Source organism: Leucopleurus acutus (assembly GCF_964270905.1).
Source record: "Leucopleurus acutus genome assembly, chromosome: 3".
In the NCBI taxonomy this organism is placed as follows: domain Eukaryota; kingdom Metazoa; phylum Chordata; class Mammalia; order Artiodactyla; family Delphinidae; genus Leucopleurus; species Leucopleurus acutus.
The window spans coordinates 70,066,038-70,087,131 of NC_139145.1; the positions used below are offsets into that span (position 1 = coordinate 70,066,038).

Below are 21,094 nucleotides of genomic sequence, written 5' to 3' on the forward strand. Positions count from 1 at the left end.
CATCAAAAATAGTCTTAGAGTCGCTGCTTTAAGCTATAAAGAAAAGTTGATACTAAAGAATGTAAAATACAGCTAGCATCTTGTGTCCATACCAATTTTACCTTTGGTAAAGATAAAGTATGATAATTCCATGAAAAAATCCTTTAACAATTCCAAGTTTTAAGAAAGAAAAGACATGGAGAAATTTGATAACATATGGAACAGGTATAGCTTAGGATGAAGTCGAGTCACCCACCAAAATATTCATGTGAGCGTGTTCTGATCGTGCTGCTGGTATCGGTACCTCTAATCCTGTCCACTGGGAACAGTGGCTTGGTTACATTGAAGAGAATAATGTGAACTAAGGTTCCAGTGTGGGGTCTTTGAAAAGGAAAAAGTCAACTGTCTTCATTAAAAATAGAAGTGAGTACCATAGGCTTTTTATCAACTTGCTTCTAAAAATTGTTCCTGGCTTATGTTCTTAACATGAAAACAGAAATAACTTTGACCATTCTATGATGCCTTTTGAGATAAGTGGTACCATCCTAAGAACTCACAAAAATCTTATTGAAAATCATGAACTATGTGGTATTTGTGCATATTTGTCATTGTGTTGAGTCCTATTCTTATGTGTAACTCAGAGCTGACTGCCAAACCAGGCCATAGCAGAAGCAGAAGGGGACAGCACGTCCCCTTCCCAGGGTTGGAGTAGTAAAATCTTATGACCTTCTTCTATCTGAGCATACACAGATCTCATTGTTTAATGCGGCCGCACATCTCATTGTTTTAACGGGAAACATCACCACATTGTAAGACATAGGTGACTCACTTTGCATAACAAGCAGATAAAGTTATTTCCAACGAGTTATGAATAATTATAGATATTTATAATAATGGTTATCTCTTTGATGGAATTGCCATATCAATAGACTGCTTAAAAGCTCTACTGCTTCTCTGGCCTGTATGATGATCTGAGTTTTTTTATAGTTCACCATTTACCATCTCATAAAGCTGTATTATATTTTATGAGAATTTAGAATGAGAGAACTAAGCAGGATACGCTTCTTTGGGGTGTAACAGGACATAGTAGAAAGAGGAAAAGTTTTGGAGGTCACACAAGCCTGAGTCTGAATTCCAGGTCAGACAGTGGATAGTCTACAGCTTTGAGGTACTTATATAACCGCTCTGAACCTCAACCTCCTCATTTATAAAAAGTGGGTAATGATCACTATCCTATGGAGTTGTTGGCCTGAATGTTCAACAAGATAATGTCTGTAAAGCAACAAGCACAATGCCACAGATACATAATGATAGTTATTGAATATTATTTGTGTAACTGGATTTATTGAGAGTCTGCAATGATTAAAACACAGTCACAACAGTAAATTGGGGGTTGAAGAGAAAGGTCACCTAACTCAGAAATTTAAGTAAGAAAGTTCATGACCAAGCAGTATCATCTCAAGGTAGTTTAACTGCACTGCACTTCATTGTTCATAAGAACTTCTAAAATAGAAATAATATTAAATGCAGTCAGTGATTAGAGCTCTAAGTCTTGTTTATAACTGTGGAAATATACCTGGCTCAATGACAGGCCCGTGAGGAAAAGTGGGATAATTGATGCTTGTGTAGCACATAAAACTTCTTGGAGAAAAAAAAAGAATTGTTGATAATGCATTTATTCTTTTTCTCTCTCAACAAACATTTGTTGATTTCTTAACACTATGAGATGCTAAAGATACAAAGAAAAAGAAAAGTGGCAGATGCCTTCTAGAAGCTTCCCATATAGTGACCACTTAAGTTACAAGAAGCCTTCAGTTTTGAAATCTCTTTGTCTCTATCACTGTCTCAAATCATTGTTCTTCTGTCTCCTTTAGATACTCACATGCGCAGTACATGCTATGGTGGAATCAAGAAGGGAGTGTGTGTCCGTCCTTTTCCTGGTGCAGTGACCAAGTCTGAATGCTGCTGTGCCAATCCAGACTATGGTTTTGGAGAGCCCTGCCAGCCATGCCCTGCTAAAAATTCAGGTAGTCACCTTCGCCAGTTTCACACCTGATAAAGAATCTAGAAATGTCACATTAGATATTTGGCCAAAGAGTACCTTGGCTCTGAAGTGTTTTGTCTTTATTTTTAATGGAAGAAAAGAAATCCAAATCTGTGTTGACATGTGAAGCATATAATAAAGAGATCTATCTTGTTTTTACTTATGATCTCTAGGCAGAGAGAACACACGGTGAATTTTATGATTATTTATTTATTTTATGATCCAATTATGACTGTTACAATGGATTCTTTACGTGAATATGTTAGCCTCAAAATCTTTCATCCCTTCTGTCATTCTGAAGATAAATAGCATAAAATTTACGTATCACTTTCAAGGTTATAATAAGTTCATGAGATCCTGGTTTTATTTATTTATTTTTAATCTTTACACAGAATGGTCTTAGGCTGCAGTCTATCAGAAGTTCCAGTCTATCAGGAATATCAGTAGTTCCAGAAAGTCATAAATTTATTTCTGAATGTTGTCATGAATTATAGGCACATTAAACAGTTTAATTCTTTGACTATTCTATGACTTGTTTATTCATATTTTTATGAAAACTGTATTGAATAGATGTAAGTACAGTAGGGAATCAGAAATAAACACAATCTCTTTTCCTTTAAAGTTGGGAATAGTTGAAAATATAGATAGGCAAACATATAAATTACAGTTTGGTATGATTGCTGCCTTAAAAGGGACATAAAGAACTGGGAGAGCACAAAGGAAGGAGCAGTTAGTTGCCTGGGGAGGCTGGGAAAGACTGCACAGAGGGGTGGAGGCTTACTTTGGTCTTGAAAAAAGGAATAAGAACTTCCCAGGTAGAAGATGGAAGAAATGAATTCCAGCAAAGGAAGTGGCTTGTAATTCTGTTAAAAATCCTAAATGGACTGTTCAAACCTTAGCAAAATGGTGAGAGTCCCTCGGGAAGAATTACTGAGTATGACATTTTTTAAAAAGAGGAGTTAACGAAGGAAGTCTTCCCCTAAAATGTTAAGTGAATTATGCATATTATGAAAGAAGTGCAAAAATTGATAACAAGACTAGGTAAAAAGATTAGTGACTAATAAAATGAGTTCTGAATATAAGTGGAAATATAGGACACAATAAAGATAGCATTGAGATCAGTGAGAACAAATTAAACTAAGTAATTAATATTGTTGATAAATATTGGGAAAAATATGGAGTTAGCTCCCTACATTAAATGTTACAAAATAATTTTTTTGTAGAAGATACAAACTTCTTGTTATCCTGTAATGATAAAGGACACTCAAAACAGACCCCAAAGACTAAAATACACATATGAAGTAGAAAAATATTTTATTTAATTTATAAAGAATTTACATTAATCAATAAGGAAAGTTGAAATCCTCTATAGAAAAAAGTACAGTGTACATAGAACTTCACAAAGCAGAAAGGCAAATGGTAGAGTGCCATATAAAAATTAAAAGAAATCTATCTAAAATTAAAAGAAAAGTTTAAAAAGGTGTCATTTTTGTTTATTAGATTGGTAAAATACAAATGATTGATTTTCCCCAGTGTTGGGGAGGATATACAGAAATGGGTACTCTCTTACATTGGTGTTAGAAGGGTAACCTGGGATATTTAGGGAGAGGGGGACTATCAAAAACCTTAAAAGAGACATAAACTTTGAGCAGTTTTACTTCCAAGAGATTAACCTAGTGATAGAATTGAACTTTGTATTTTTTTTATTATAATTGCAGAAAGTTGAACAAACCTAATTTCATCAATAAGAGATTGATTGAATGAGTGTGGTAGATCCACATAACTGAGAAAAGATGTTAAATCGTCTTATTATAAATAGGCTATTACATGAAATGTCTATTGTAGAGTACAGAGGGTCCAAGCCTGCTCCCCACTTACAAACTCTATGACCTGAGCATGTTACTTCCCATCTCTATCCAAGCTCTCTTGGGATTAAAAGAGGAAAAATAACAGTATCTAGTTTGTGGTATTGGGAGGATTAAATAAATTATTAGATGCAAAATGCTAGAACAACACCAGGCACATCACGTGGTAAATGCTATTTATTACGTAAGTGTTTTCTGTTATTTTATTATTGAGAGGAGAAGAAAAGCTAAAAAGCAATCTCTGTTGTACAATTTAGATATTTTTAAAGTTTACATAAGTAGAAAATATTTGTAATGTTTATCAATATATTAATGAAATTCAGGGTGATAATCACAGTTATTTTTATTTACATTTTTATGCTTACCTGTGATTTTGGAATTCTTAAAATACTTTTGTGCTAGAAAATGGTCCTTTTCATTTTAAGTTGTTGCAGGTAATTATTAATGATAGTTTTGGAGTTATGTAAGTGACTTGTGTATGGAACAGATATAATTTAGAGTTTTTGATTTCTCTATTTGTTTTTATCTTACAGCTGAATTCCACGGTCTTTGTAGTAGTGGAGTAGGTATCACTGTGGATGGAAGAGGTAGCTCTATTCAATTCTCAATCTTATAATAATTATATAGTTTTATAGCTTTATTATTATAATATTATAGATAAGATGTATTTAATATTATAAAAATATATCAGTATAAAGTAATAAAATAAATTATCTCCTAGAACAATGGTTATAAGCTAGATGGTATCAATAAGTATGTAGATGTACATTTTTCATAGTAGATAAATATTTATCTGTTAAATATGCATTGTTTAAAATGTCACTAACAAACTACAACCATGATTTTACGGATACCGTCACTTAAGAAGAAGCTAGAGCTTGTAAAAAAAAAAAAAAAGAAAAACAAGACAATTTAAAGAAAAATGTTAAATAATGGTGCTGACATGGTTTAAACAAAAACAATCTGTAAGAGATATTTGATATGGATCTTTAAGAGATATTTGAGATATACTGCCCTAAAAATAAATTGACTACTTATGACTAAGAATACTAAAATGTTTCTGTCCAACCAAAGTAGTACAAGGTTTCATTAAAGTTTTCTTTTTTAAAATTTAGCACTATGATTAACAAAATTACAATATAGAACTTGAACATTAAGTACATATGTGTTTATAAAGTTATTTTATATGTTAATAGTGTCCTTTGTTTTTTTAAAATAAAATTAGTAGGGTGCTATTAATCTTTAGTTTACATATATATTCTAATACTTTCATGTTTGAGGAGACTTTAGACAAATTATAGATGGACAGTAAATATCACATTTTTTTGCAAAGAACGTCAGAAACCAGAGTAAAGGAGCAAACTTTTACAATGATGTTTCTCCCAAAATTTAAATTAAAAGACTAACATTTCTGGAGTATTTAAGGCTTCCCAAATTCTAGAACACAGTAGTTAGGATTAAAATTTGAGCATAGTTACCAAAATTTTATTTTATGCTGACTCCGTTTTTTTATTCCCTTTCAATATGGCCTCCCCAACAGAGCCATTGCAACTAGATGGTTGCTCATACAAGTACATCATTCCTCAGGTCCCACGGCCCACGGTGACAGAGCGTAGTCATGTTCATGGCTTGTTGTAAAACATTGTGTTCTCAAGCATCCACATTTGAACTGTCCTCTCCATTAATTTCAACTTATCAACAATGAGTAACATTTAATAAGTATCATATTACTTAGTTGACTATAAAAAATGATAATAAAATAGAAATATTCCAGGCCTTCAGGACCATAAAATTATACAGACACCCTAATAAATCTTTGCCTTTTAATTAGATGGTTATAATACCTATCAAGTTGAGTTTTCCTTTGGGTTTTGAGCCAACAGTCTATAAATTTCTTTATTAATTTTATCATAAATGCCAGCACATTACATGGCTTAATGCTTTGAATTTCTGCCGGTTCCCTTCATTTTTCTTTTGACTTACCAGGAAGTGTCCCATATCTCTCTATTTTATTCTCACTCCTTATTTTCATTTCGTTTCCCTTTCTGAATGGCAAATTGGGGGTTTGCAGGGTTAGACACTACGTATTTTGAGTGATCTTTACTAGACATACATGTATCAACAGACAGTAAGTGGCTGTGAGCATTAAACTCTGAACATTTAATGCAGATATCAATGAGTGTGCTCTGGATCCTGATATATGTGCCAATGGAATTTGTGAAAATTTACGTGGTAGTTACCGTTGTAATTGCAACAGTGGCTATGAGCCAGATGCTTCTGGAAGAAACTGTATTGGTAAGTTATTTGTTTTATTATACAAGAGCCTTTTGTATAGTTTAATCCCATGGATTATAGGAGAAATCAAACTACAAATAAATGAGTAAAACTAGAGATCTTACAGTTTTTCTTGTTTCCTTTTTAGTGCAGAGATAGGAAAATATGGGAATCAAACAAATGCTGTTACATAGTAACAAACTTTTTAGTGGCACAATTTAGTATTTAAATTATTTTTTTCCCAAGTGAATGGACACAGAGTCAGTTGTCGGCCTGTTATATCTGCATATATCTTAATCCTATAATTTTTCACTAGGAAGTGGGATTCAAAAATTAATGAGGCAGTGTGGATAATAATAAGTTAAGAAAATTAAATATTACAGGTTGACTTATAAAGAATCAGTTGCTGCAAAATATCCAAACATGATAACTGAGATGGGTGTTTCCTTTTGTAATTTATAAGGGAATGTTTGAAAAAACTCAAGTATGTAGTTCGTATGTTCAAGAATTTGTGAAGAATCTAGATTTTCCCGTGGAGCACTTGAGTTCACTTTTATAAAACGAATGTTATTCCATCCATTATTATATATAATAATTTTTACATCTAACCACTGATGACTCTTACATCCAAGTCTTGATGATTATGATTAGAAAGAAATACATTTTTCTATGTTTATGGCTCTGGGTTTTATTACTGATTTATGTTATTATATATCCATTTCACCTTGGGTTGAAGACATACATACAGATGGATATATAAAGCTATATTAAATATCATGTACTTATAACAGATTTTGATATCTGTTGGGAAGGGCACCAGCCAGAGATTGTTGAACATTTATAAAAATATGCAAACCAGCTAGTTTTTATTCCCCAGAAGCAAAGTTGCTTCCAGCATAGTGTCCAAGTACAGTTGAGCACATGAGTACCCTACTGAAAACAGGGAGATTCAGTGAGCATTCACACATTGAACATGGTTCATGGCACTACTCAACTATTTAAAGTAGGTACGTGCATAATTTTGATAAAATTAAAACTAGATTTTAAAAATAAAAATGAAGCCAAATTCCAGATTTAGTTTGCTGGGGCTGCCCTAACAAAGTACACAAAACGGGGTTGCTGAAAACAACGGAAATTGATTGTTACAGTTTGGGAAGTCAGAAGTCCAAAATCAAGGTGTCAACAGCATCACACTCTTTCTAATGGCTCTAGGGGAGAATCTTTCCTTTCCTCTTCTAGTCTCTGGTGTTTGCTGGCAATCTTTAGCATTCCTAGACTTTTAGATGTGTCACTCTAGCCACACATCCATCTTTCCCCTGTGTGTCTTCACATCAGCTTCCCTCTGTATGTGTTTGTCCCTATGTCAAAATTTGCCCTTTTTCATATGGACGCCAGTTGTTGGTGTCCATACCTATATTGGAATACAACCTACCTGAAGGATCTTATTTTAACTTGATTACTCTGTAACAATCCTATTTCTAAATAAGGTCACATTCTGAGGTACTGTGGGTTAGGGATTCAAAATATTTTTTGAGAGACCCATTTCAACCCGTAGCATGGACTAATGGATAAATAAATAGTGATTCAGCCACTTGATAAAATGTACAATCATGAGGGAGATTATGGTGATGCTTAAAGTATAATACCGCTGTGGGGCAGTAAGTAAATGAAGAACAAAGTAGTAATGTGCCTTTTCCAAATCATTACACACCTCCCAGGAACTTCAAAAGCATCTTAAAAGTAGCCACAAGAATAAGAATGTTCCATATGAGTAAAACCAAATATATTTTGCTTAGGATCAGGAATGTGTTTTGGATACGAAGAGACTGAGTCAAGGTATGGGGTGAGGAAAAAAACAAACAACAAAAATAAAACATTTTGATCACTGTGCTGTTTGTTTCACTGTGTGTGTCTCCTGTCTTCTAACGGTTGCTTCCAGACATTGATGAGTGCCTGGTAAACAGACTGCTCTGTGACAATGGCCTATGCCGAAACACACCTGGGAGCTACAGCTGCACCTGCCCACCTGGCTATGTGTTCAGGACTGAGACAGAGACGTGTGAAGGTAAGAGCCATCTTCCTTCGTTGTGAACAGTAAGCACCTCGATATGCGTGAGCCACAAGTACGTTATGAAGCAGTAGAGCAGAAAGAATGTTTGAATATGTTTAAAATTTTATAATCTCTTTCAGCTAATCTGCCAGTTTTAGAAATAGCATGCACCTAACCCAGTTTATAAAACCATCAGTTTTGTCCCATTCAGATGAAATATCACCAAACATTTTGAATTTAATGGGAAAAAAAAGTGAAAGGAGCCAATTTGTTTTACTTGCTAATAAAATGTCAGATCTTTGTTTGTTTTTCCCTTTTTAAAACCACTGTGACACATTAGCCTGGGGGAACCTGCACTGTAATGGCAAAGTCAGCTCTTAGGCATTTTATTTATGAAATGATTGATAGACCTCAGAGGTTGGCCCAGAAAATATTTGGGGCTTGAGTAAAAATGGTCACCTTAATTAAATTTATAGTCCAAGAAAATTGTCCTTTGCATTTGAAAATTTTGAAGTTATAATTTGGGCTTAAAGATCATGAATCACTGTTTAAAAACGTCTTCCTTTTTTCTTTTAAGCTCATTTTTCTTCAGTGGGAGTTACATGAATGAGTTAAATGCTTAGGAAAGGCCTCATTTTCGGTAGATACCAGCTAAGCAATGAGTGCCTTCAATTATGTTTTTGTTTCTTGATCAAAGTACTGTGTATTTCAGAATACTCTGTGGTATGACTACTAGTCATTGTTCCTTTTAAGTCTCACTGTGTGGGCCTATAGAAGTGTCCCATGACATTCTCAAATCCAATAACTACTTCCGAATAGTAACCTTTTCAAAAAAAAATTTAATCTTTAGTTATTTGGAGTAGCCCTTTTTTATCTGTTAAAGTATTTGTTTCCTAGTGACTTCATAGCCAAGAAAACTGCAATAGTAATATTATGCAAAAAGATGTTAACATTCTCTTCATCTTATTGTTTAACTTCAAAGCATTCTTATGAACAGAAACAAGTTAGGACTCAAACAAGATGCCAGAACACAAAGGACTTAGCTGAAGTCACAATGCAATCACAAAGTGCAATTCTCAGTTTGGATTGAATTTGAGGGACCACTGAAAAGCAGTAATTAACCTGAAGAAAGAAAAAAAGGGAAGAAAAAAGATAACCTCGGCATAAAATGCAGTTTTTCTGAACTTAGTTCTGATAATTGTTGAGTTCCCCTCCTATCCACCACCTGTGGCAGGAGCTGCTCAAAGAAAAGCGCACTTTCCATTCCCAGCTAAAGTACTTGAAGATTCATCCTGTCCATAGATGAGCAGAGATGACAGGGGGCACACTTAAGAATTTTGAATATTTTCACATAATATGTGTTTAGCCTAAGCTTCTTAAATGTATTCAACCAGAGTCTTTATTTTCTAGCACCCACTCCCCTCAACACCTCTTATCCTTCAAAATTGCCATGAGAAACTTTGTAAAAGAAAAAAAATTCTAGCCATATTTCCTCCATGAGTTTTTTGGAAGGTGGGAGAAGGGATTTCAAGAATTGTGTTTCTTTCCATTTTGTTTTTATTCCGGACTTTCTACACTTCCTTCTCACTGCCCTTTATCAGTTTTATCTATTGTGTCTTGGAAGATAAGCTTCTGTTAAATGTCAGGAAGCTCTGAAAGCAAGAATAGCTAAGGGTATCATCTTGATTTAACTGGGAAGCTGATGATTATTAGGACTGGTTTCCCTGTCCATAGCGACAGAACCCTTTGGTGCTCTTGTGAGGGAGACACATAACGGGGAACTAAATGGTTGGTGTCTGATTCAGTTTGGTCACTTTGGTTTGTGTACCAAATCATCGATATTTATAGCATATTTCTTCCATTTTAACGAGTAAGATGAAGTTGAAGGGTATTGAGAGGTGAAATACCAAAGGGTAAATAAAAGGGATTCGCCTACTTACGTGAAAAAGTGAACAGTAGGAGCTAATGGTGTTTAATAGTATGACATTGGATGATTACATAAATATTAAGGCATATTAATACCAAATCAGGCAACAGTGATGGTTAGAAAACATGGTCTTTACTTATTTTGTCCAAAGGATAATTGTTCCTGATAAACCTGAGCCTTTTCTTTAATACGAAATATGTTTTATTATCTGTCGTTTATAAGAAAGAAGTTCATATTATGTAAATAAAAGAGAAATGATAGAGAAATATTTTGATTCTAGCCTTATGACATTTGTGGAAATAAAATTGATTTATGGTGAGAAATCCAACCAAATAACTGTTATTTCTACACTTTCTTCCCACTATTAAGTTATTTGCATTTTATTAAGTGTTTTGCAAAAAAGAAATAGACCTGCAGACCACGGATATCTTTTTCCCTTGGGTGTCCTCCTTATTTCCAGCCTTGCATTCACACAATAAATTTGTCTGCCTGAAGCAGTTCTCTGCATGCTATTCTTTCTAAACTAATTTCCAAAGACTAGGCAGGGAATTATCAGCCAATTCATTGCCGATTCTAGCTTTCTCTATATATATTTGCTAGATTCACTAATTTTGCTTGTCATTCATGTTTTCAACAGGCTATTTTAAATACGTAATAAATAGCAGTGATCAAGTTTCTTTGATATTTCAAACTGAAGTTACAAAAATTTATTTTACTTTTTTGTTTGAGCTCTGAGAGTCTGTGAAAGTTAAAATTTTTATAGCAAGCACTGTGGTTTAGATTGTGTTTCCAGTGACATAACTAGTTAAATGTAAACCAGATGTGCTTTGAAGTTTATTTCCAGGAATGTACAGTGAACTGTTTCAGTTCCTGGTTCCACGACATTTATAACATAAAAACATTGTATTTAAAGAAAAATTAAACAGTTTATATTTGTAGCTGTCATGGCATGTGTTTATAGTTTTTGAGTTCATAATTGCTTAATATAAAATAGGGATTTTGAAAGTATATGATACTGACATTTTTCTTTTGGGGGAGCTTCTTACAAATAAAATTAGTAGGTAATATATCATCTGTCTTCAGATTAGGTATCTGCTGCTTTTTTGGCTGATTTCTTTTTTACATTGTGTTTTTATTGAAAGAATTTTAGTACTCTGGAATAGATGTTTTCATTCCAAATCTGTGCTATATTTATAAAACCTGCTCTTGTATTTTTCTTTTAAGAGGCCTTCTTGCTACAAATGACCTGAAAGAAAGATGCATTTATATTTCTTCACACAATTTCTACTTGAAGAATTCATTTTATACCTGGGTACTTCTTTAGTAGTTTTGAAATAGCAAAGAAGGAACATAACTGTTTTCCGCATGGATTTTTAAATTTGCGTTTCAAGTCCATAGACTTGAAAATCAGTGAGCCCTGCTTTTTCAGAACCAGTTTAGTTTGTATTTGACTTGAGATGTTCAAGAGTAAACATTACAATCTTCTAGTTATTTATTTGCATGTTTTCCTTGGTATATATAGTATTCATGTTTAATTCAAAGAGGTGTTTAGAAAAAAATAAGTATTATGGTGAACTCGGAAACTGTAGTGTTCAAAAAAAAAAATCTTGAGGTATGTTGACCTGTTTCGGATAGTTAACCAAATACAGAAAGAAATCCATGTCTCTCTTCCTTAAATTGAGTGGTTTAATTTATATTGAAGGTCAGTCTTTGATATTGTTTCTAAACACTTTAGCTAAATCTTGTATTTATTTTTAATTAACTCATGTTAAGCTATTTAACTTTATTGGCTTGACATTTTGCTTAGTCACCACTTGAGAACATAGGCATACTCTAATTCTGACCTCATACTTCTGACCGTCAACAGGAGTTGTTTAGATTATGGTATATGATTTGATTTAGGACTCAGATCAAATTAATGATGGTAAAGGTCTATTTAAAACAATTAAAAGATTTTTTTCTCTTTTTAATTTTAGCACAATCAGTTGTGCTTTAAAAATGTCTCACACCAGGGGGCTTCCCTGGTGGCGCAGTGGTTGAGAGTCCGCCTGCCGATGCAGGGGACACGGGTTCGTGCCCCAGTCCGGGAAGATCCCACATGCCGCGGAGCGGCTGGGCCCGTGAGCCATGGCAGCTGAGCCTGCGCGTCCAGAGCCTGTGCTCCGCAACGGGAGAGGCCACAACAGTGAGAGGCCTGCAAAAATGTCTCACACCAAACATGGAAATGTGAACGGGAAGGTGGATAAGGGCTAGAGGAGAATGCTGTACCCAGTATTAAAGTTTCATCCCTTATTCCCTGATTTGTATCCAGAAATTTGGAATTAAAGCCAGCATTGTGATATGTTGTCTCTACTACAGGCTTTTTAAATTCTTCCAAAACCTCTCGGAGCCACAAATGACAGAAACAGTCACTTTTGTGCACAGCACACATTGCACCCAGGAATATGTTGCTTTCCGTGGAATCAGAATTCAGATTTCCCACAGGAAAATTACATCTCATTATAGGAGAAAATGAATCCAATTTATGTAAAGTTGTAGTGAAACAGTGAAGCTTTAGATGCTAAACCCTTTCAAAATAGGCTGATTCCTATAGTCCTACTGAGTCCCCGGCCGTGCACATGTGTATTCACACGGTAAAATGCACTTCTCCTTTCCCCATTCACTTTATGCCTCATAGAACCATATTAAAATTACAAGAGCCAAGCTTACCAGACATTCTGGCATAGCGTGGCTTGTTGGAGTAATATTTTCCAGAAACACATGGCAGCTCTAACAGAATCTTTTCCTTCTGGATTGTAGATATAAATGAATGTGAAAGCAACCCATGTGTCAATGGGGCCTGCAGGAACAACCTTGGATCTTTCAATTGTGAATGTTCTCCTGGCAGCAAACTCAGCTCTACAGGATTGATCTGTATTGGTAAGATTCATACATGGTGCTGATGTTTCAGTTTCACTACAAAGATAAGCAGAGACCTCAGGACTTCTGTGGATAAAAACAGAACACGATCACAGGAAGCTAATAATTAGGAGTTACTTCAGTTGTTTTCTCTTGTTATCAAGATGGGAGTACAACATGATAGCATAAACTGGACAGGCTCTTATATTTTGTTAGATTCTGGGAAGCGTTCCTTTTTTATAAGTATATATATTATGCTATACGTTATAAGCATTTCCATACCACACACATATTTATATTCATTCCCCAGGAATGCCTTAGGCATCAATACAATCAAATCCTTACTGCATACATTTTATAAACAACCTTCAATGGTAAACAGAAATGTGATCGCATTTGGACTCAGTTAACAAGAATTTGAAGAGTTTAAACTTTAAACAAATAGAAAGAATTTATTGTTTTTTTTCATTTCTCCCATCAATCATAAATTTATGAGCTCCAAGGAAGAGAAGATAACTGTTTTCTTGCTTTGGGAAATCTCTAAGAGAGAAAGATTCCAAAACTTCCAAGACATCTTTCAATGTATCTCAAAACATATAAGGTCAGTTTTTGACGATAGGAGATATATAAAATGAAATAGTCTGATCTATCACTATAAGCAACCGTTTAGCATATGTAAGGGAAAAAACGATCCCAGTCATTCTTTCCTGCTTCTAGTGTCTATGGCTACACTGGCTAAGTATACATACTTCATATTATTACCTAGTATCCACCTTTAAAGGGAACTAAATATATATTTCCAAGTAGTTAGGGAGATGTTTCAGTTTTACATAGTGCCAAATAAATTGGCTGTTTTTGTTTGTTATTTATTCAATATCAATTTTCAATTTAGTATTTTCCAAAGACAATAGTATTTTCAGTATTATGTCTGATGCTAGCAATATTTAGCTGGATGCTTAGAGTACCTGTTTGTCACAGGAGGAGAACTGACCAAGTCCAAAGTTTCAATGAAAACCTTCCCTTTGGAAATGCCAACTCTTCATCTCCCAGTGAGGTACAGCTGGTGAAATTTGAGCCTTGCTCAGCTCTCCATACTAGGAAATACACTGCCATCTGCCTAGGGCATTACTTTTTTTTCTCACAGAATTCCTGGTTTGGGGGGAGGACGTGTGGGTTGGATCTGGTAAGGCAGAAATATTTTTGCTAAGCCACAGTTTCCAACTGAGATAGACTCGTTTTATTATGCGAAGGAAATGAACTCAGCATTAGTCAATTAATGTCTCAGAAAACTAACTCTGTATGCCACTTGGGCATCAAAGATATCTTAGTTTTTGTTTTGTCATAAACATGTCTGTGATTTTGGCCTTTACTCTTATAGTTATTAATGAAAAGGAACAAAGACTTTCTATTTCCAAGTCATTATGTTGGACACCTAAACACCACCATATTTTTCTCAGCCAACGTGTTACGTGTTTTCATTCATTGTGATCATATTTGAATATCCCAGCCTAAAGCTGCTCAGAAAGAAATTTACTTAATATTTTAAAATTTTAGACATCATTTTTTCTTCTTTTTTTATTAAAAACAGAATTCTAGTTTTAAAAAGGGAGTTAATAGTAAAATATACTTAGGAAATATTATGAATGTACTTTTTAATAGGACTGTCAGATGGCTTTAATCAGTAATTAGCCTGCATGCTGTTCTTGGTAGGGGCCAAATCTCTAAATTTAGAACTGGATAAAAATTCCCTGATATAATTAAAACTTGAAAATTGTCAGAATGTACATGAATTAGTTAGATACAAAGAATATTTAGGGATTTAGAAGATATTATGCAAACTTCCTAAGTATAAACCAATCTTGAACTGTTCTATAAACTACTTGAAGAGACTGCTATATGCTGGTTGAAATGATTAAATATAATAGAACAATAAATTTGGTTAATCTTTCCTGCATTACACTGCTCACATCTGATAGCTCTGCATAATCTAGTCCAATCTCCCTCATCTTTGGCTTGGATCTGCATTCTGGGCATGGACACGACAGGCGCAATGCTCCTCATCTTAGCCTATTAGCAGCGTTTAGCACCGTTCATCACTCATCCCTTCTCAAGAATTTTTTCATTTATGGCCTCCTCTTCTTTTCCTTTCACTTTTCTGGCCTGTTTTCTCAGTTTCCTTTGTTAAATCTTTCATATTCTCCTGTTTTCCAATTTGAAATGTCTCACAGGTCAGTCCTTGGACCTCTTTACTTCTCTGTCTTACACTCATGCTTAGATGGCCTCTACATTGACTCACATTTCTCTCTCCATCCTTAATCTGTCTGCTAATTTCAGACTTGTATTTCTAATTATCTGCACAGTGTCTCCATTTGGGTGTCTAGTTGACATTTCAGACTTAGCAAATTTCTATCTTTCAGCTTAAATCTGTGTCTCCTAGAATCATTTCTGTCTTGTCAAATGGTAACTCCATTCTTGTAATTGCCAGCCTCTAAAATCCTGGAGTCATCCTTGATGCCTTTCTCTCAAACTGCACATTTAATCCATCAGTAAATCCTATTGATTGTACTTAAAGTTTATCCATATTTCAACCACTTCTCACCACCAAGATCAACAACCCCCAGTCCAAGCCACCATTATTTCTCTTCTTGATTTTTACTGTAGCCTCTAGCTTATCTGCTTTCCCTGCTTTATTTTTTTCAGAGATCTTAACCAACCTCTGACTATATAACTACGTCTATATTGTGACTGTGTGTGTGTGTGTGTGTGTGTGTGTGTGTGTGTGTGTGTGTGTGTGTGTATGTATGTGTAGGTATATAGGTACACACACAAAAGAAAAAACAGTCAGGAGATAGAGATGGATTGTATATGCGTGTGTATGGATGGATTTGGGGACTTTTCAGTGTTGATACAATACCAGCCTACAGAAGCAGAGTAAAGCCTCTGAAATCATACAACGCAGGTTTGAATCTTGATGCTGACCCTCTCCTAGCTGGGTGACCTTACTTGGGTAAATTAGTTGACCCCTGTGCCTCAGTTTTCTCATCTGAAAGTTGTTCACACCTTATAGGGTTGTTTTAATGGGTAAATAATACATAGAAAGCTTTTAACAGTGCTTGTTGCTACCTCAATAAATATTAGCAAATATTATTACAATATATCTTACTTAAAATGACTACAGCCAAGGTGATAAATCAGTAATTAACCCAGTCCTTAAAAGACCATTTCAGTACACAGTAGCCTTACACAAGCATCTCAGTTTCCTCTGTGCTATGGAATGTACAGGTTTAAGCCTCTAAAAAACCTGTAATTTGAGACCTGATACAAATACATTTGAGCAAATCTTTTTCATTTGCATACAGTTTTTATCCAAACTGAATCTCAAAACAGAAAAAAGCAAACGGACCGCCTATTTCTTCCCCACAGCCTTGCCCCATAACTTTTTGTATTCAGTCAAGGACAGAATTGTTTGTTTTGTTTTATCCTCTGACCCAGAGGGCTTGGGTTGTAGGTAATGTCCTCTTACCCACTACCTTGTTCCATAGGGAATCAGATTACAACGTCTCCCTTCATGGGCCTGCCAGTTTCACTGCAATTCCCTTTCTGTGTTTCTGGTTGGTTTTTTGTTTTTTTATTGCGGTACGCGGGCCTCTCACTGTTGTGGCCTCTTCCGTTGCGGAGCACAGGCTCTGGACACGCAGGCTCAGCGGCCATGGCTCACGGGCCCAGCCGCTCCGCGGCATGTGGGATCTTCCCGGACCGGGACATGAACCCACCGTGTCCCCTGCATTGGCAGGCGGACTCTCAACCACTGCACCACCAGGGAAGCCCTGTATTTTTTTTTATTGTTGATTTTAGCAGTATAACTTTATTTGACCTTATTATTAGATGAGTTTTAAAGTAAATACTGTAGTTTACATTTAGGTCTGTGATGCATTTTGAGTTAATTTTTGTGAAGGGTGTAATGTCTATGTTTATATTAATTTATTATGACCTTAGGTTTGCTAATGACTTGGATACAACACCAAGAGCATGAGTCATGAAAGAAGTAATTAATAAATCAGGCTTCATTAAAATTAAAAACTTCTGCTCTGCAAAAGATATGGTCAAGAGAATAAGAAGCCAAGCCACAAACTGGAAGAAAATATTTGCAAAAGACATATCCGATAAAAAGACTGTTATCTGAAATATAAAGAGCTCTTAAAACTCAACAATAAGGAAACTAACAACCTAATTAGAAAATAAGCTAAAGATCTTAACAGATACTTCACCAAAGAAGATATACAGATGGCAAATAAGCATATGAAAAAATGCCCACATAATATTTCATTAGCGAAATGCAAGTTAAAACAATGAGACACCCCTGCACACCTACTAGAATGGTGAAAATCCAAAACACTGAGAACACCAAATGCTGACAAGGATGTAGAACAACAATAACTTATTCATTGTTGGTGGGAATGCAAAATGGTACAGCCACATTGGAGACAGTTTGGATGTTTCTTATAAAACTAAACATACTCTTACCATACACCCCAGCAATTGCACTCATTAGTATTTATTCAAATGACCTGAAATTTATGTCCACCCAAAAACCTGTACACGATATTCATAGCAGTATAGAGTCATTGACTGTAAAAAATGTAACACTCTGATGTGGGATATTGATAGTGGGGAAGGCTGTGTGTGTGAGGGGGCAGGGAGTATATGGGAACTCTGTACTTTATGCTCAGTTTTGCTGTGAACCTAAGACTGCTCTAAAAATTAAAGTCTATTTTAAAAAATGAAAAAAAAATACTGTAGGAATAGGCTTTTTCTTTATTGTTTTCCAAGACTGTGACCACACTACGCTATTAAGCTTTATTAAATTGTTTTACATATCATCTGCAGAGGGATCACCTCAGGAGCTTGTCAAATGCAGACTCCTGGGCCACACACCTGGAAACTTATGAGTCTGCATTTTAACAAGAAGCTTGGTAATGTTATGCACAGTAAACTGAGAGCCACAGTACTGCAAGGAAAACTTCACATATGATTTATTTTACCCAGTTAATATTTGCCATGTCAACTTTGGATTCCTTTTCTCTGCTTCAAAATTGGCTTTTTAATGGGCATTTAAGGAAGAACTTAAATCTGATGTAGAAACATAGTATAAAAAGTTAGGAGTAGTTGCCTCTGGATGGTTAGATTACAGGTGATTTTTATATTTTCTCTGCTATTTCTTCAAGTAGTTTATCATAAACGTGTTATGTTTTGAACTAGAGATAAGGCTATACATATGTATTATAGAAAGATGCCTGAAAGAAAATACATCAAATATTAGCCTTGGTGTGTCTTAATGGTGGTTTTATGAGTGATGTTTATTTTTTTTATCTTTAAGATTTCTTTTATTCAAATTATTCATCAAATAATTATCTTCGGTTGGAGAGACACTGGCTTCTCTCCAACAGAACGGAAATTGTGTGTGGTTTATTTGGTGGGGAATTAGGAGAGAAGGAGATTATTTGGAGAATGTTATTTGATAAAATCTTAAATATCAAAGTATCTGCCATAAAGAATAAGTCTTATGAATATTTTTCATACAAGTAATGATCTTATAACAGTAATGCCCTGTATTTGCAAATCCCAGTACGAAATCGTGGGCAGTAGCAGCTGCTCCTGGAATACCCATAGATATAATTGTATTAATTATCATATCGTGTGAAATATATACAGTACCATATTTAATTTTCATGTATGTAATATGCTATATTTAAATGCATGTACGTGTAAATGTCTATAAAACAGTTTTTTAAATAAGGTTTTGTTTTTTAATACTATTAAATAGTGCCTTTGGTGTATAGAACTGAGTTCTGTTTTCTTCAGAGATGAGAGCTCCCCACTATTTCCTATTCCTTTTCAGACAGCCTGAAAGGGACGTGTTGGCTCAACATCCAGGACAACCGCTGTGAGGTGAACATTAACGGAGCCACTCTGAAATCCGAATGCTGCGCCACCCTCGGGGCTGCCTGGGGGAGCCCCTGTGAGCGGTGTGAACTAGGTAGGAGCCTGGCCAGTGGGCTTCTGGGCTTCGCATCGGAAAGCTTCTTCCTCAATAGGCATCTCTTTCTCTGTATATTTCCACCATGAGGCAGACCATAAGATCATTACCCTCCCCAACATGTTGTCTTTTCTGGTAAAATGTATTCACTTCTTGAAATATGTATTTGGTTTATCCTTTTACTATAAGCAGACCTTCTGAATAGTTTGGATAAGGAAGGGAATCAACTAGAATTTAGCTACTGGGTGACTATCAGTATCCTCCAATATTCTTATTTGCATGTGTCCCGGTAGAGCATGATGTCTCTTTTCTCTAAATCTTTTGTTTACTTGTGATTTGGTTGACAGTGTGAAAGCAAAAGGAAATTGTAGGAAAAATTATGAGAATCTCAATATGGGTCAACACCAATGGAGTTACCACAGCATGTCATGTGCTCCACTGAATTGAACAGAGGGCAGCTGGAGTCCTTTGCCTCTAAAGCCCAGATTGTGGTTTTTATTTAGTTCAATTTAGATTCCATTATACTATTTCTTGAGCTTAAGACAGTTGTGTTTTTTTGTAATGAAGTAAAAATGTGTCCTTTGTTCTCACAGATACAGCTTGCCCAAGAGGGTTTGCCAGGATTAAAGGTGTTACTTGTGAAGGTGGGTGCATTCTTGAATGACATTGTTAAGTCTTTAGAGCAGTATTTAAAATTAACATTCACTGGGGCTTCCCTGGTGGCACAGAGGTTGAGAATCTTCCTGCTAATGCAGGGGACACGGGTTCGAGCCCTGGTCTGGGAAGATCGCACATGCCGCGGAGTGACTAGGCCCGTGAGCCACAACTGCTGAGCCTGCGCGTCTGGAGCCTGTGCTCCGCAACAAGAGAGGCCGCGATAGTGAGAGGCCCGCACACCGCGATGAAGAGTGGCCCCCGCTTGCCACAACTAGAGAAAGCCCTCGCACAGAAACAAAGACCCAACACAGCCAAAAAAATAAATAAATAAACAAATGTGGGGTTTAAAAAAAAAAAAAGAATTTAAAATTAATAAAAAAAAATTAACATTCACTCTCACACTTTGGAGATATTTATCACTTTCAAAAACCTTGGAATTTCAATAAAAATACTAGATGTAGTCAACAAATGTTTTAGAATAATATTTTTAGGAAACAGCTTAGAATTTCCCATTTCTCCTCTTTATGCTGTTGGGTGAATTTTTGTGAGGACATCACTAGCCTTTAAGGCACAGAACAGCTGGCAAAGGTGTATGTCTGGGATGTGTTTTATGGACGGGCAAGACTGTGGTAGTTTTCACAGCTGGTACCCAGGAAACCCGGTGGCTTCATTGTGGAATATTTCTGCTTAACTCAAGTAATAATCCACATTGTATTGCAGAATGAATATGCTATACAGGAAGTAAGACTACACCTGCTTTTTCTACTTGTAACATCTTTTTCTCTCTGCTTGCTTCATTTCCCTGCAGACGTTAATGAGTGTGAGGTGTTTCCTGGCGTTTGCCCAAATGGACGCTGTGTTAACAGCAAAGGATCTTTTCATTGTGAGTGCCCTGAAGGCCTTACGTTGGATGGAACTGGCCGTGTGTGTTTGGGTAAGTCCATGCTGTCTTGTGTTTTATGCATGAAACCAAGCATGAATTTTCTTATTTTTTTGGAGAGTGGCCTGACCAAAACTATTTGGTCTATAGCTGGAAAACTTGCTTTAAGTGAGATATTTGGGGGAAACTCACCAGAGGATATTTTTCAAGTGAATGAATTTAAATGAAATGGTTTCTGTATAATACAGAAAGTTAGTATACTCTCAAATTTATCTCAAAAATTCATCTTCCCCGACTGAAACTCTGTGCCTATTAAACACTAACACCCCATTTATCCCTCTCCCAGCCCCTGGCATCCATGCTTCTACTTTCTGTCTCTATGAATTTGACTACTCTAAGTGCCTCATAGGAAAGGAATCATACGATATTTGTCCTCCTATGACTGGCTTGTTTCATTTAGTGTGGTGTCTTAAAGGTTCATCC

At 35.5% G+C, this 21,094-nt stretch overlaps 1 protein-coding gene across 1 annotated transcript in view; it reads left to right on the forward strand.

The window, feature by feature from the left end:
- Window positions 1–21,094, forward strand: part of FBN2 (fibrillin 2) — a gene marked incomplete at both ends in the record, with an annotated part of 230,962 nt that overhangs the window by 137,945 nt on the left and 71,923 nt on the right. Inside the window, 8 exons of the mRNA XM_082837201.1 lie at window positions 1,854–2,006; window positions 4,422–4,475; window positions 6,058–6,183; window positions 8,102–8,227; window positions 12,939–13,058; window positions 18,937–19,074; window positions 19,668–19,718; window positions 20,540–20,665. Of these exons, the coding sequence (XP_082693327.1) occupies window positions 1,854–2,006; window positions 4,422–4,475; window positions 6,058–6,183; window positions 8,102–8,227; window positions 12,939–13,058; window positions 18,937–19,074; window positions 19,668–19,718; window positions 20,540–20,665 (894 nt within the window). The remainder of the gene's footprint in view (window positions 1–1,853; window positions 2,007–4,421; window positions 4,476–6,057; window positions 6,184–8,101; window positions 8,228–12,938; window positions 13,059–18,936; window positions 19,075–19,667; window positions 19,719–20,539; window positions 20,666–21,094) is intronic.